General features: G+C 38.0%; 1 protein-coding gene across 2 annotated transcripts in view; it reads right to left on the bottom strand.

The window, feature by feature from the left end:
• Positions 1-459: 459 nt before the first annotated feature.
• The window catches only part of LOC127422231 (2-phosphoxylose phosphatase 1-like), a 33,759-nt gene continuing 17,316 nt past the window's right edge, over positions 460-16,902 (bottom strand). For both annotated transcript variants that reach the window (XM_051665588.1, XM_051665587.1), the window contains exons 3-6: positions 9,807-9,959; positions 9,600-9,726; positions 4,312-4,451; positions 460-3,647 (exon numbers count right to left, since the gene is read on the bottom strand). In XM_051665588.1, the coding sequence (XP_051521548.1) occupies positions 2,617-3,647; positions 4,312-4,451; positions 9,600-9,726; positions 9,807-9,959 (1,451 nt within the window). In that variant the 3' untranslated portion in view covers positions 460-2,616. The remainder of the gene's footprint in view (positions 3,648-4,311; positions 4,452-9,599; positions 9,727-9,806; positions 9,960-16,902) is intronic.

The raw sequence follows: 16,902 nt of genomic DNA, 5'->3' as shown, positions 1-16,902 counted from the left end.
TTTGACAGGTCATTCTAGAAAACTATTCCACATGATTTGCAATCACATATTTCACAATAATCACTCAAAGCCACAGGCATTCTGCATTTTAGCATGTTTAGAATGATGACTAATGGACTGATGCTTGTTCTATTTCTTAGTGCTGACTCAACCTGAAATCACTTTTCTGAATTGTCTCTTATTGCTTTTACAGGTTCTACAGATGCAACTCTTCTCCCATCTAGTGGCCATCAGGTAAAACACACAAATGTACGTAGTATTAGCCTAGTCTTAGCCTAAGATGGCACACCTACAGTTGAAGTCTAAAGTTTACATACACCTTAGCCAAATACATTTAAACTCAGTTTTTCACAATTCCTGACATTTAATCATAGAAAAAATTCCCTGTCTTAGGTCAGTTAGGATCACTACTTTATTTTAAGCATGTGAAATGTCAGAATAATAGTAGAGAGAATTATTTATTTCAGCTTTGATTTCTTTCATCCCATTCCCAGTGGATCAGATGTGTACATACACTTTGTTAGTATTTGGTAGCATTGCCTTTAAATTGTTTAACTTGGATCAAATGTTTTGGGTCGCCTTCCACAAGCTTCTCACAATTAGTTGCTGGAATTTTTGCCCATTCCTCCAGACAGAACTGGTGTAACCGAGTCAGGTTTGTAGGCCTCCTTGCTCGCATATGCTTTTCAGTTCTGCCCACAACTTTTCTATCGGATTGAGGTCAGGGTGTTGTGATGGCCACTCCGATACCTTGACTTTGTTGTCCTTAAGACATTTTGCAATAAAAGGAGGTATGCTAGGGGTCATAGTCCATTTGGAAGACCCATTTGCGATCAAGCTTTAACTTCATGGCTGAGGTCTTGAGATGTTGCTTCAATATATCCACAATTTTCCTTCCTCGTGATGCCATCTATTTTGTGAAGGGCACCAGTCCCTCCTGCAGCAAAGCACCCCCACAACATGATACTGCCACCCCCATGCTGGGATGGTGTTCTTCGGCTTGCAAGCCTCACCCTTTTCCCTCCAAACATAATGGTCATTATAGCCAAAAATGTTTTTTCTTTTTTTGAATTAATTGGACCAGAGGAAATTTCTCCAAAAAGTAAGATCTTTGTCCTCATGTGCACTTGCAAACTGCCGTCTGGCTTTTTGATGGCGGTTTTGGAGCAGTGGCTTCTTCCTTGCCGAGCAGCCTTTCAGGTTATGTCGATATAGGACTTGTTTTACTGTGGATATAGATACTTGTCTACCTGTTTCCTCCAGCATCATCACAAGGTCCTTTGCTGTTGTTCTGGGATTGATTTGCACTTTTCACACAAATGGGCTAAAATTACCTGCAATGCTGACCAGACGTTCTGCCGATAGTAAAAAGACTAGCTACTGTATTTTCAGACAAAACACAATGACGTTTTTAGACTAAATGTTCCACGTTTTTATTGGAAAAATGTGCTTTGACGTTTGGAATGTTGCAGAACACATTGATCATTTAAAACATCATTCATTATACAAAATAATTTCATTAGACTCAATTTCTGTAGTATACAAAGATTGTTAACACTCCTTTCTTTTCCCCTTACTGAAAGTATAAACAAAATAAAATAACTAAAAGAGGACACAAAATGTGGGAGAAACAAACCATGACAGTGTGCTGAAATTAAGCCAAAAAGGCCAAGGGATAGTTGACCCCAAAATTAAAATTCTGTCATCATTTACTCAACCTTATGTTGTTTCAAACCACTACTGTATGATTTAATTCCATGGAATACAGAAGATGTTAACTTTTCAATACAATAGAAGTGAATGGTGACTGAGGCTGTCATTCTGCCTACTGTAACCTCTTTTGTGTCCCACAGAGTCAAACCTTTTTTAAAACAACATGTCCGTGAGTACACAAGATGACAGAATTTACATTTTTGTCCAAGCTATCCCTTTAACACAATGGAAGAAATGCGCAACGGAAATACATCAGATTCCTGATCACTGCAAGAATTCTACTAAAAAGTGTCTAAGTGCCCTAAATTCCAAACACAACACAAATGGATTATTAATTTTCTATCTAGTGAAACCGCTAGGACTGTCTTTATGACTGTGCAGTATTTCTGGATTACATAGACTCAGAATAAAGGCAAGAGGTGTTTTAAGAAGTGACTGTGTGTTTGTTGTGGTGTTGGATTCAGGTGGTTTTGAGGGGTTCTTGATTCCATATCATACCTTATTAAAACCACCATCTTCATCCAAATGTGCATTCAAACAAAGCCTACATCTAAACATCTCATTTATACTCAATGATTATTGTAAAAATTTTCAGTCTCTGATTTGTCGGGTGATTCTAAGTGATTAGCAAAGTGTATCAAAAAAAAGTTTTGTGCAGGTACAATTTTTTGGTCCACAGACTTAACACTGAAACAAAAACTCATAATTAGCATTCGCTCTTAACGTTTTCACTTTCGCCTTCTGTTTGGGTGAATCTCATAAAATGTGTAAAGATCATATCAGAGTCATAATTTACTACAAAATCAGTGTGACCAAGGCATGTTTTTATGAAATTCACCCATTTATCTCTTCAACCTTCACTCATTCTCCCTTAATGCTTTTCCTCACTCACTCGTTTTCATGTTACAGTACAGTTTGGTGGCAGGCCTGCTCATAACTCGTAGCATTAACAATGTTAAACATATCCTTTCTCACAAAAGACAGGAAATTTCCTAGAGGGCACAGCGGCTGATCAGAATGCCGATTGTGACCATGGCAGAAGGCCGTGTCAAAGGTCAAGTCTTCTCCGTTATAGAGAACACGAATAAACATATTGTCCAACTCCTTTCCTCTTTTTCTTTCACTAATTTTCTCATTTTTCCCCTTGTCTTTTACTTCCGGGCTACTCCAAAGCTCGAACACCAGCCGTGCAGCAAACCTCGGAAATCCTGCCCCTTCCAGACCCAGTGCGCTTAGCAATGGCGTCATGGTTACGTCATGGGCAGAAGCTAAAGCAAAGACCGCCTCTTCCTTGCCTTTGCGCATCTGGCTACCTCTAGCAATCCTCTCCAAGCGTGCCGCGGTATGGTTTAGGTACGGATGCGCTGCAAGCACTGCATAACGGCGGTAAAGCCCCGCCTCCCGTCGCTCCATTTCATCATCTTTCTGTTGCCGGCGAATCACTGCAAAGTGCTGTAGTGTAAGACACACCTCCTCAGCCGGAGCATTTGCTATAGTCCGCGAGCTTGAGCAGGGAAAGGGAAGACTGTGGCAAAAGTGACATAAGAGTGCATCGACCGGATTGGCCGCCCTCAAATTCTTTGTGGCCACACCCAAAGTTTTCGCCATTGCAACGTATGTGCGTTCCAGTTCCGTGTCTGCAGTCCTCTGCCGATACTGCCTGTGCTGCTCCTGGTCCAGGTACCAGTTCCGCGCGGAACAGTCGCAGGAAGAACCGCAGAACAGTGTACTCCACTGCTGCCTTACCGTCAGCCGTGACCAATCAAAATGAGGCAAGAAACCAAACAGCAAAGCCAATCCACTCTGGAGGGTGCGGCTTTTACCAGTAGTTTCCACCCACAACTGCTGTGGCGACCAATCAGCAGTCAGCAGATTGTGACGTTTTACGTAGGCCTGTCGAAGGTGATCGCCATTTTTCAAGTGCTGTATGATACCTGGAAAATCATATTACAAATAAGAAATACATTGGTACATTGCACCATTAATACAATGTGCATTCACACCATGTCTGAATTACTGCAATTACAAGATTCAGACTTGTAAAAAGAGTTCACGCCTGCATAAAACTGCAAAAGTTGTGGACCCACTTTATATTAGGTATCTTTAATACCATTTACTTAAACATTTGATACAATGTACTTTTTATGTACATACGTACTGTTGCATTGTACTTTCATTTAAAGGAGTACTGTTAATCTTACCCCTAACCCTAAACCTAACCCTACCCCAAACCTTACCCTAAACCTAGACCTAAACCTACCCGTACCTCAACAGTTAAAACTAGTGAACACATTTCTGTTTAATTTTATTATGCCATTGTTACATGTAGGTATGCTTTTTTTGTTTTTAAATATTTTGCAACAACATATAGAGGTGAATTAATGTAGTGATAAATATTTGCCGTTATCAACAACACAGCCGTTTTGGCACTCTGTGTGTTGCCATAGAAACAAATCACTTCTAAGGTCCCGGGGCATGAGGAGCTATGAGTAGAATCTCCACATTGCTATTTCATAATGATAGTAATTCCTATACCATGTGAACGCTGCATAAGTATACACATTTTGTAGTATGGGAAATGCTATGCTGATTGGCTACCTGTCTGGGTAAGCTCGCCCATCTCACAGCTGCTGTGATTGGGTAATCGGGGCAGAGATCCGAGTGATGCATCCCAGTGGCCACGCCCACCCAGAGCCATGTGACTGATGAAGGAGGCTAAGAGGAAATGAGAGGGCTTTCTGCAAAATAAAAAATAAATGAACAAATAGTTGTTTTTAAAGCAGGGTAGTATTGCTGAAAAAATATAACTTGAGATAATATAACTTTTCAGCCTTTTGACCATAATCAATCTATGTTAAACCTATACGAATGCCATTTTTGCCACTGGAATTTAAACCAAACATTAGAATAATATTATTCTCTATATTATATTATATTATATATTATAATGGTCAGAGGTGGGACCAAGTCATTATTTTAAGTCGAGTCCTAGGTCAAGACAGGCAAGTCCAAATCAAGTTCCAATTCCTCAACTTTAAGCGTCAAGTCTTAAACAAGTCACTATTGCTCTTTGCCCAAATTAGTGTCCGAGTATCAATGGCGTAGATTTGGTTTGAACATTGAGGGGGACCACATTACACAATTCATAATAACAGTTCAAATTAATGCATAGATTAATAAAAAAGTATTTTCAATGTAGGAATGCTGCAGTGTGAGTTTTTGACGGTTAGATTACCGTCTGAAAAAAAAAAAGAAATACAAATATAAAAATCGCTGTTAACCGGTTTTACAGTTATTTGCACATTTTCTTATTATGCAAAAGCACTGATGCAAAAATGCATATCATATAACAATTACCTAAACGTCTAAGTGGACGTATTTCTGGGGGATATGTGGACGCTCTATAATAAGAAAACTGATATATACACACACACACAAACACACACACAAAATAAGAGCTAATAAGAGATGCTCCAATCTAGGGCACGACACCGCTTATGCACATCCCGAGCTCAGTGATGTGCTTCAGTGTAAACAGAGTGTTTCAAAAGTGTGTAAATGTAAGATTATTGTGGGTGCGCATCATGTAGTTCATGGCATTGAACAGTTTTCTGCTGGATCAGTTTATTAAAGCAATCCAGTGTCTGTCAGACACCCCAACATAAAGAATGAGCAACAGTCTCTATTAAAATACGGTCCACAACTTTGGACTATGAATAATAACGGGAACATTGCTTACAGCAGGCCATTTAAAGTGTGATCATGACTAAAATGGACATTTATTGTTGAATGTGGTGAATTTGTACAGAAGCAATGCTTTGAATAATGAGGACGATTTAAGACACAACTTTTCAAGTTTACTCGCTTATAGTAACTACACACAATGCACCGTGTGCTGTCAGCACGCTTAATACAAAAAATTACATCTTTTATTCATCACTAAAATCAACACAGTGTTGTTGGACGACTAGTGGAGCGTCCTGTCCCATTTGTAGAATATTTATCTTTCTATGATTCTGTTTGCATGTTTTACATCTGTCGTCTTCAGTCAGTCATTTAAATGCTCCCCAACAGCCGATTTAAGTCACTTTTTTTATGGATATGAGTCTGGTAGATGGAATTCCTCTGTTATATTTTGGAATCCGTGTGTTTAAGCTTCAGTTTCACGTGAATTGAAAGTTCACGTTCAGTTCGAAACACCTGGCCATTAAAGCACGGCCACCGTCCGTAACTATAGCAACAGCTCCAGTACCCACACAGGCACAAGATTTTTCCCATTTAGACTTACAAAATCTTACGAAAAACTCTTTTATATTATATATTTGTACATTATATCTAATATTTTTGCTACGTGTAAATAAAGCATTTCAAGGTTTTTAACCGTTGATTCTGAATTCTTACGGTTTAATTAACCGTGATATTTTTGAAACCGTATAATCGCATCATCCTGAATTCAATGCATATTCTTAAATATATATATGTATATACACTGTATTATATCAATCATTCAGAAAAAGCATTATGGTTAATGTTTCAGAAAAAATTTACCCTTTCAGAAAATTACAATTCTTACCTGCTCATCTGAAATGCCTGTCTGCTTTCCTCACCATGAAAATCAACTGATCATTTCTATAGACGCCTTCAACATGTTCACTGACTCCAGATATGACTCATGTGATATATTTCATGTTTTCTAAATTCATACGAAAGTTTTGTGCGGTTACAGACCTACAGAAGAAATTGCACGTTGTACGCCACTGACTGTCTTGGGTGTTTTATTCCTGCAGGGGGCGCTAGACGCTCTGAACACCGAATCCTTCATTCATCCGCATTTAAATCTAAGAATACTTTATATCCATTTGGAGATATTTTACACTGGATAGTTATTTTTTATAAAAACTGATAATTGCAAGGATTCATACCGGTGAATGAATATCCGCCTCAACATTATCTATAAAAGCATTTTTAAAAATCATCATCCAGTAATAACAAACCACTGTGAGTTCATGCATCCTGGCCAGCGCTGAGAAAAGTAACAGGTACCACGTGACTCCTCCGTCTAGTTGGCCGATACAAACTCACAGCCACGCAATTGCAAGGTATCTCATACGAAATTATTTTCAGTGTTGATCAGTGTTGGACATATGCATGATTGGGAGAGGGGGGGAGGGGGGGGTTTCAAATCAGCCTCTTCACTCCGTCTCCCCCAATTCTGAAATAAAAAAAAATTCAAAATGAAATTACATTTGGTATCATTTTGGCTGTGTCATCCTTGAATGCGCAATGTTCGAACTTGGTCCTACTCTCGTGGAAGTTGATTGGTTGGTTCTCTGATTGGTTGAATGTGGACCGTGGAAATGCAGATGTAAAAAATCAAACAAATTGTTTATTGGGGAAATGAATCGTTGATTAGCTGCACATTTTTAAATGTACAACTCTGATCTTTGGTTTAGGAAGGAATAAAGTCTTTCCAAGTCAGAGAGCTCGAGTCCAAGTCGAGTCGCAAGTCATCAAATTTGTGACTCGAGTCCAAGTCAAGTTCAAGTCATACGAAGAGTGTTATTACAAGATCAACCCGCAAGGAGTGATATAGTAACACTAATGATTTAAATAAAAAAATAAATGAAGAGCAAACTTTTCCAAATATGCCTTTGTGACATCATCCAATGGGAAAAGAGGTTCATAAACTACATTATTATTTTTGTTGTTAATGCTAATTATTTTTCCTATATTACTTGTTAGGATTTAGGTTTAGATTAGTCTGTAATAATTAGCAACATTTAAAAACAATGTGTCTACATGAGTACTGTATGACGCCATTTAGATAGATAGGCTGATATTTTTGTGTGTGTGTTAAGTACTAGTGAGAGATAGAGAAAAAGGAAAATACAATGTTGCACAAGAGTGAGAGGGGCTTATGGATAAGGATTACTATGTAATACATAAAATCTGAGACAGCATGGAAATATTATGGGTTGCTGACCGTGATTAATAATTCTCTGGATATTCTGACAACGGCATTTGTCACGGTATTGGTTAGAATACTACGACGAAACCATGGAAACACATCAATGTTATTTTCAGTAACATTACAGTGACTGTTCAATACTGGCGTATCCACGGCAACACAGCTTAGAGAGGGATAAAAGACGATGGCAGGAATGAAATATTAATCTGATAACGATTCATAAACTGCATGTCCTTTAAGACAACCAACCTGAAACACATACAGACAGAAACCAGCGTTGACACACCAACCACTGGTGGTTGTCGGTTTTAAGCTCAAAAACAATCCTCTAAAGTGATGGGCAGAGCCAAATCAGATTTTGATGTGTTTAGACAGACACATTAAAAAGACAGGCAATATGTATATAGATGTTTATTGTGTGTTTGGATGGATGGACGGAGAGACATACAGATAGACAAAGAGAAAGAGAGAGAGAGAGAGAGAGAGAGAGAGAGAGAGAGAGAGAGAGATGGACAGAGAGCGAGCAAGAGACAGACAGATAGATAGACAGACAGACAGACAGACATTTAGAAAGACAGAAAGAGAGAGATGGACAGACAGACACACAGACAGACAGACATATAAACAGATAGACAGACAGAAAGAGAGAGACTGACAGAAAGAGAGGCTGGCAGAAGGAGAGCAAGAGACAGACAGATAGACAGACAGGAGAGAAACAGACAGACAGACAGGAGAAAGAGACAGACAAACAGATAGACAGACATTTAGATAGACAGACAGACAGATAGACAGATAGATAAACAGACACAGACATTCAGATAGACAGACAGACATTCAGATAGACAGACAGACATACAGACAGATAGACAGACAGAAAGAGAGAGACTGACAGAAAGAGAGGCAGGCAGAAGGAGAGCAAGAGACAGACAGATAGACAGACAGGAGAGAAACAGACAGACAGACAGGAGAAAGAGACAGACAAACAGATAGACAGACAGACAGACAGATAGAGATATAGACAGACAGACAGATAGATAAACAGACACAGACATTCAGATAGACAGACAGACATTCAGATAGACAGACAGACATACAGACGGATAGACAGATAGACAGACAGAAAGAGAGAGACTGACAGAAAGAGAGGCAGGCAGAAGGACAGGAGACAAACAGACAGGAGTAAGAGACAGACAAACAGATAGACAGACAAACAGATAGACAGACAGACAGACATATAGACAGATAGATGGACAGAAAGAGAGAGACTGACAGAAAGAGAGAGACAGACAGATAGATAGACAGACAGGAGAGAGACAGACAGATAGGAGAGAGACAGATAGAGATATAGACAGACAGACAGATAGATAAACAGACAGACATTCAGATAGACAGACAGACATACAGACAGAGAGATAGAGAGAGATGGACAGAAACAGAGTGACAGACAGACAGATAGACAAAGATAGATAAACAGACAGACAGACAGATAGATAGATAGACAGACAGGAGAGAGACAGATAGAGATATAGACAGACAGACAGATAGATAAACAGACACAGACATTCAGATAGACAGACAGACATACAGACAGAGAGATAGAGAGATAGAGAGAGATGGACAGAAAGAGAGCGACAGACAGACAGATAGACAAAGATAGATAAACAGACAGACAGACAGACTGAATGCATTTCAGTCTGAGAGCCAAGAGCTTTACTTGTACTGACACCAGAACATTCCTCTTAACATGAGCAAAACGATCAATCCTCAAAGATGTTACATGCACAAACAGTGACAATGAACTCTTCACTGCAATGTTCTGATCATGATTCATTCATGAGCATGAAAAGTTACACTTTGTTTAAAAATATGAAAGCATTTTCTCATGTGTGTGTGTGTGTGTGTGTGTGTGTGTGTGTACCTTTTGTCTGATAGGGTGCAGTCAATGACAGGCTTCTTGGTTTTGGGGATGGAGTACAACGGGAAACGGTCTCCATGGCGAATCATCACCTGGACCGACAGCAGCTTGTAGTCAGGCAGACTGTGACCTATAACATACACAAATACATCACTACACATCTATTAGAATCTTCAGGTGTGCATGAAGTTGAGTGTTTGTGTCTCTTACCCTCCCAGCCGTGTTCAGTGAGGTTGGGGTAATTGCAGTACTGGTGGGTGTCTCGGATGGGGTCCGGGGCAGGTGGATCCGTATGGAGAACTGGATTCACACGCTTCCTGTTTTTACCTTTCTCTGCCATCGTATTGGTCGGAATCAGGTGCACTGTACAGAGAGAGAAAATTAAAATATCTGAGAGCCAGCAGCAAAAAAAAAAAAAAAAAAAAAAAAAAAAAAACAAGCACGCACACAATTTTTCCAACTTTCCCAGGTCTGAGCTCATAGAGTAAACATTGAGGCTGCACAGTGCTGTCGGTTGTTGAAATTTGGGAATTGCCATGGTGATGTGGGCAGAGGGAGGAGTCTGACAGGTCTCCAAAATGAATAATGGGAATTGAGCTTTAGAAGCATAACAAATGACACTTTGAATGTAAGGCACCACAGTCCCTTAATTTGACACATAAAAACACCAGACACAAGTAATACTATAACATCTGTTTTTGCTTATCACTTAAGCTGCCTTTGCATTTTATAGATAATAGACAATTACACAGTGATAAATTAAAATTAATTTAAAGGGAAATATCACCTAAAAATTACAATTCTCTCATCATTTACTCACCCTCATGCCATCCCAGATGTGTATTAGGGCTGTCAATTGAGCAGAGAAACTACATTTGAATTTTACCTTAAATATTTTTTACCTTTAAAGATTTTTAAACTGACGTTGTTTCCTTAGTCCACAAGAGGGCGCATTAAATACATAAACCATACAGCACTATTATTGCAAAGAACATTCCTAGCTGTTAAAAAAAAAAGTTTTTATGTGCATAAAATAAATAAAAAGTTTTAGTCAGTCCATATTCTCAAATAAGTCAAAATGAACATTGAACGTTACATTTATATAGCACTTTTCTAACACTAATACTCAAAGCGCTTTACACAGTGAACAGGGGACTCTCCTCAACCTCCTCAAAAGTAAAATGGGGGGGGGGGATGGGTGCTTCAACAGGCAGTCCCCATAGTGTTCCACTTGCACTGATGCCACAGTATACTACCCCCAGACTCAAGCTTCATAATAACAGCGAAACCCCACATTGTTTTTTATTCAGTACAGTTGTATGTAGGGTAGCAATATTCACAGATAGCAGTGTTATTTGGCTGAACTCAGTGGTGAAGCGGCTCAGACTATGAGCCCAGGCCAGGGGCTGTTCGATCAGACGGAACACAACAGAATGGAACCGAACGTGAGGATCTTGAGACACACATTTGTAAATTGAACATCTTTCCTGACAAAGCATTTAAAAAACTCATTGCTTAATCTGAGAAACGCCTATAAGAGAGCAAGATGAAATGGCCAAAGACCTCCACCAACTGTAAGGGGCTGTTCACATCGAACACTTCTGCAAGACAACATCTTTGTTTTTGTTTATTCAGCGTCTCGTGCAGGAGCGCTGTTTTTTTTAGATGCTGTGTCTAATTAAAAAGAACTTTAAGAAACATCTTGAGACACCTGCTTTCTGTTAAACTCTATTTGTTTCGCTGTGTCTAGCCTTTTTTAGCGCAAGAACGCAATCAATCTGAAGTCGTCGACAGTGCTTGGCACACATCCAAAATTCAAATGCGCATTTGTTTCTTAGATTACACGAATATTAGAATTTTAATTTGACAGCCCAGATGTGCATAACTTTCTTTTTTCTGCTGAACACAATTAATATTTTAAAGAAGAATATCTCTATAGGTCCGTACAATGCAAGTGAATGGTGACCAGACGCTCCAAAAAGCATATAAAGGCAGCATAAAAATAACCCATAAATTTAATCCATGTCTTCAGAAGCAATATGATGGGTGTGGTTGAGAAACAGATCAATATTAATTTTTCTTTTTTACTATAAATCTCCTCATTTCTCACATTCTGAAAATGAAATTGGAGATTTATAGTAAAAAAGGACTTCAATATTGATCTGTTTCTCACCCAAAGTGATTGCATCGCTTCAGAAGACTTGTCTTATGGATTACTTTTATGCTGCTTTTATGTGATTTTTGGAGCTTCAAATTTCTGGTCATCATTCACTTGCATTGTGGGGACTTAAAGAGCTGAGATATTCTAAAAATCTTGTTTGTGTTTAGCAGAAGAAAGAAAGTCACATCTGGGATGGCATGAAAGTGAGTAAATGATGAGAGAATTTTCATTTTTGGGTGAACTATCCCATTAGCAGGTCATATCATGAAAAACATATGGCTATTTTTGTTGCAAATAAAGCAGGACTAACACTGTAAAATAAAATTATAAAAAAAAAAAAAAAAGAGCATAAGACATTTAATAATATTATAAAGAAATGTTTTCATCAATAGAAACAAGTAGCATCCAATGGAAGCAAGATCGCGCATCAGAATTAAATAAGTACGATTTATTATTTTTTATTTATTATTTATTTACTTGCAATTTTGACTTTATATCTTGCAGTTGCGGGTTTTTATCTTGCCATTTCCAACATATCTTGCAATTGTGACTTCTCACAACTGCGAATTTATCTCACAATTGTGAGTTTGTATCTAAATAAATAGTCGCAATTGCAAGAAATTAAGGTAATTATCAGATATAGAGTCAGAATTAATTAAAGCACCATAGCATCCTAACTAACTAGAAACGTGTATTTAAATAAAATGGCATCATGCTAAAACATGCATTGCTACCAACATTTTTCATTGTACGAATATTTTAACAAAATAAATTAAATAAATCTACACAATAGCACTTTAGACGTAATTATATTATGACAAGATGTTCATACTTAAATTGTCTGCTGCAATGTTACCAGGAAGAAGAAAAAATGTTAACAAAATAATAACAAAACAGTTCGATACAGCTAAACACAAAACAAATCAGTGAATGAATAAAAACAGGCCAAAGAATATTCCCTGTATTAAAAACAGTTCTGACACTGGGGTTTGAAAGTACTGATATAACCAACCAAAAGTTAAACTCACCAGAAATAAGTATAACAGTTAGCTGGTTTATACGAGTAGCGTCAGACATTCTGGAGATGTGTGTGAGAGACCATGTGCAGGTGTGTGTGTGTAGACCTCATACTGGTCCCTATTCAGTATCAAACCCACTCTGAATTGCTCCCTCTTGTAAAAGCTTCCTGACCAATCACATGTTAAATGGAGCTCTCAGCCAATCATAGCACAGCTCCGTGTAGGGGCCGGCCACACAAAGAGCTCTTTGTAGCCAGTGGCTAGAAGTCTACAAATACAGTTTACAAAGAGAAACACATACACAAATGTACAATAGAAACATTACATAAACACAAATAAATCAGGATAGTGTTTATACTGCTGCTCGAGTGTGTGTGTGTGTTTTTGATCTAAGTGTGTACTTATTTTTTCACCCAAAAAATTAAATTCTGTCATCATTTACTCACCCTCATGTTGTCCCAAATGTAAACAACATTCTTTCATGGAACACAGGAGGAATTTTGAAGAATGTACTGGTCATTTTTTCCCATGCAATTACAAAGAATGGGGACTAGGGCTGAAACAATTCGTCGACGTTATCGACAACGTAGACAATAAAAAATTGTCAACAAAAATTTTCGTTGTTGAATAGTCATTTTATCTCATTTAACGTAACATGGGATCATATGAAACTAATGATGGCGCGCAAGAGGAACACTGCAGCTCTCGCCTGACTGAGGAAGAAAACACAGCTCACAGTCCAGACATACTCCAAACTTTCCAAACAGCTTCAGATGATGTACTGTATATCGCAAAGTATGAGAGAATTATACAAAAAACACAAAATAAGTAAATACAGAAGCACTCTCGTAGTGAAATAATGCAGAGCCGGAGCTGACGCTCAGCTTAAGCAACACTTGCACGCTCGCATCTTTAAAGGAAACACCCCGCTGTTATATCTTTAATGCATCCTTTATTAAAGTTCAAATAATAAGGAAGCAGGTCATGTAAATAAGTACAAACTCCGAAACTGCCATTTCTGTGTGCTATCAGTGACGCGTGAAGTGACCTGATCTAAGGGGGAGAGATTGAAACTGCATCCCGGCTCATGCACATTGCGCTTGCTGCAGCTAGGTTATTTTGCGATGGCTCGCGACATAGTGAATCATAATGCATACAGTTGTGCTCAAAAGTTTGCATACCCTTGGAGAATTGGTAATATATGTACCATTTTTAGAGAAAACATGAGTGAGCAGGCAAAACACATTTCTTTTATTTCTTATGGGATTCATATTTAACTGTAGGTTATAACAGATTGGCACAATCATAAAACAAAACATGGCAACAAAGAAAAAAATGAAATGACCCCTGTTCAAAAGTCTGCATACCCTTAGTTCTTAATACTGTGTATTGCCCCCTTTAGCATCAATGACAGCATGCAGTATTTTGTAATAGTTGTCTATGAGGCCCCAAATTCTTGCAGGTGGTATAGCTGCCCATTTGTCTTGGCAAAATGCCTCCAGGTCATGCAAAGTCTTTGGTCATCTTGCATGAACCGCACGTTTGAGATCTCCCCAAAGTGGCTCGATGATATTAAGGTCAGGAGACTGTGATGGCCACTCCAGAACCTTCACCTTTTTCTGCTGTAACCACTGGAGGGTCAACTTGGCCTTGTGCTTAGGGTCATTGTCGTGCTGGAAAGTCCAAGAGCGTCCCATGCACAGCTTTCGTGCAGAAGAATGCAAATTGTCTGCCAGTATTTTCTGATAACATGCTGCATTCATCTTGCCATCAATTTTCACAAGATTCCCCGTGCCTTTAGAGCTCACACACCCCCAAAACATCAGTGAGCCACCACCATGCTTCACAGTGGGGATGGTATTCTTTTCACTATAGGCCTTGTTGACCCCTCTCCAAACATAGCGCTTATGATTGTGACCATAAAGCTCTATTTTGGTCTCGTCACTCCAAATTACAGTGTGCCAGAAGCTGTGAGGCATGTCAAGGTGTTGTCATTTGTGACATTGGCGCAGTAAAGGCTTCTTTCTGGCAACTCGACCATTCAGCTCATTTTTGTTAAAGTATCGTCATATTGTGCTCCTTGAAACAACCACACCATATCCAGAGCAGCCTGTATTTCTGCTGAGGTTACCTGTGGGTTTTTCTTTGTATCCCAAACAATTCTTCTGGCAGCTGTGGCTGAAATTTTTCTTGGTCTACCTGACCTTGGCTTGGTATCAAGAGATCCCCGAATTTTCCACTTCTTAATAAGTGATTGAACAGTACTGACTGGCATTTTCAAGGCTTTGGATATCTTTTTATATCCTTTTCCATCTTTATAAAGTTCCATTACCTTGTTACGCAGGTCTTTTGACAGTTCTTTTCTGCTCCCCATGGCTCAGTATCTAGCCTGCTCAGTGCATCCACGTGAGAGCTAACAGACTCATTGACTATTTATACACGGACACTAATTGCAATTTAAAAAGCCACAGGTGTGGGAAATTAAACTTTAATTGCCATTTAAACCTGTGTGTGTCACCTTGTGTGTCTGTAACAAGGCCAAACATTCAAGGGTATGTAAACTTTTGATCAGGGCCATTTGGGTGATTTCTGTTATCATTATGATTTAAAAAGGAGCCAAACAACTATGTGATAATAAATGGCTTCATATGATCACTATCCTTAAATAAAAGATCAGTCATATTTTCAAAATCAATGCCAAAATTTCACAATTTCTGCCAGGGTATGCAATCTTTTGAGCACAACTGTATGGGTTGCGGTGTGTATTTTATCATGAAGAAAATCACCGACACGCAGCTCTATTAAGAAGAGAGAATTTGTTTTTTTGTGAGTTAAAGATGGATCGAAGTGAACAGAAAGGTGAGAGAGGGTAGTCTTAGCCCATTATACACTGCAACAAAATAAGTTTTTGACTTGTTTTCCAATATAAGTTTCTAAAACTCCTTTAAAACAATGTACATTTACTTTAGGTGCTATACTGCAGAAGAAAAATTTGTTGTCTGAGAATGTTGAATATAATATAAAAAAATTCTAATATTTTAAACTATATAAAAATCACCCCCCCAAATAAAAAAAATAAATAAAAAATATATAAAATAGCATTTACCCGAGAAGCAGTATATAAGATATTTAGACTTGCTTTCAGAGAATAGACCTTGAATACAAGTATATTTTGTCTTAACTACACTGGCAGAAGTATAAAGTGGAAAAATACACATGTATACAAAATATACTTATATGAAAGACACATTCTCTGAAAGCAATTAATGTTTTGTTGCTTCTAAAGTAAATGTATCTTGTTTCAAGGATTTTTCGACAATTCTAAATGGAAAACAAGATTTTTTTATATATATATATAACAATAGGATTTTGAATTTTTGACAAATTGCAGTGAATTTTTTACAGAATTAAACTTCTCTTTAATTCAGTGAATGTCATTTAGAGATATTTTTTAAAGATGATTTTGTCCTCTATTGTTAGTAAGCACGTTTAATACAACCAAAGTCAAGTTACAAGCTGAATAGTCAGTTAAGAGCTAATGATTAATCGTTGCAATAACCGAATAATTGAATAATCATTCTAATAATAGTTATATTAGTTGATTATCAAAATAATCGTTAGTTGCAGCCCTAATAGTTGCAGCCCAGGACTGGACATTTCATGCTTAAAAAAAGGATGCAAAAGCACCATAATAGCACCACAAAAAAATGTCAATTAGAATGTTCGTATTAAGGTTCCCTTTATAATTTACAGCGTTAGCTGCAAGAGAATTTCTTTCATGTGCAAGCAAAAATGGACTTATAACTGAAGTACACCCAAATTAATCAGAATCAAATAATATCGGAATTGAATCAAGAACTTGTGAATCAGAATTTAATCATATTAAGAAATCTGTATCGATACTCAGCCCTAAAATCAAAATGTTCCTTTGAGTCAGATTTTTTCCAATGAACAAAACAACCCAGTCTCATAGAATAAACGTTACTATCACAACATTTTTCAAACTGACCTTTAGGTGCTGCATTTAACATTTCACAGCAGTTTCTTTGTAAAATTAACACTAGAGGCGCTACATCAATTGTGCATTTAATTCACGACAAAACGGCTGATTATGACTTTGTAAACA

The sequence above is a fragment of the Myxocyprinus asiaticus genome, chromosome 31 (genome assembly GCF_019703515.2).
Source record: "Myxocyprinus asiaticus isolate MX2 ecotype Aquarium Trade chromosome 31, UBuf_Myxa_2, whole genome shotgun sequence".
In the NCBI taxonomy this organism is placed as follows: Eukaryota; Metazoa; Chordata; class Actinopteri; order Cypriniformes; family Catostomidae; genus Myxocyprinus; species Myxocyprinus asiaticus.
This window is presented reverse-complemented; position numbering and strand designations above follow the sequence as displayed.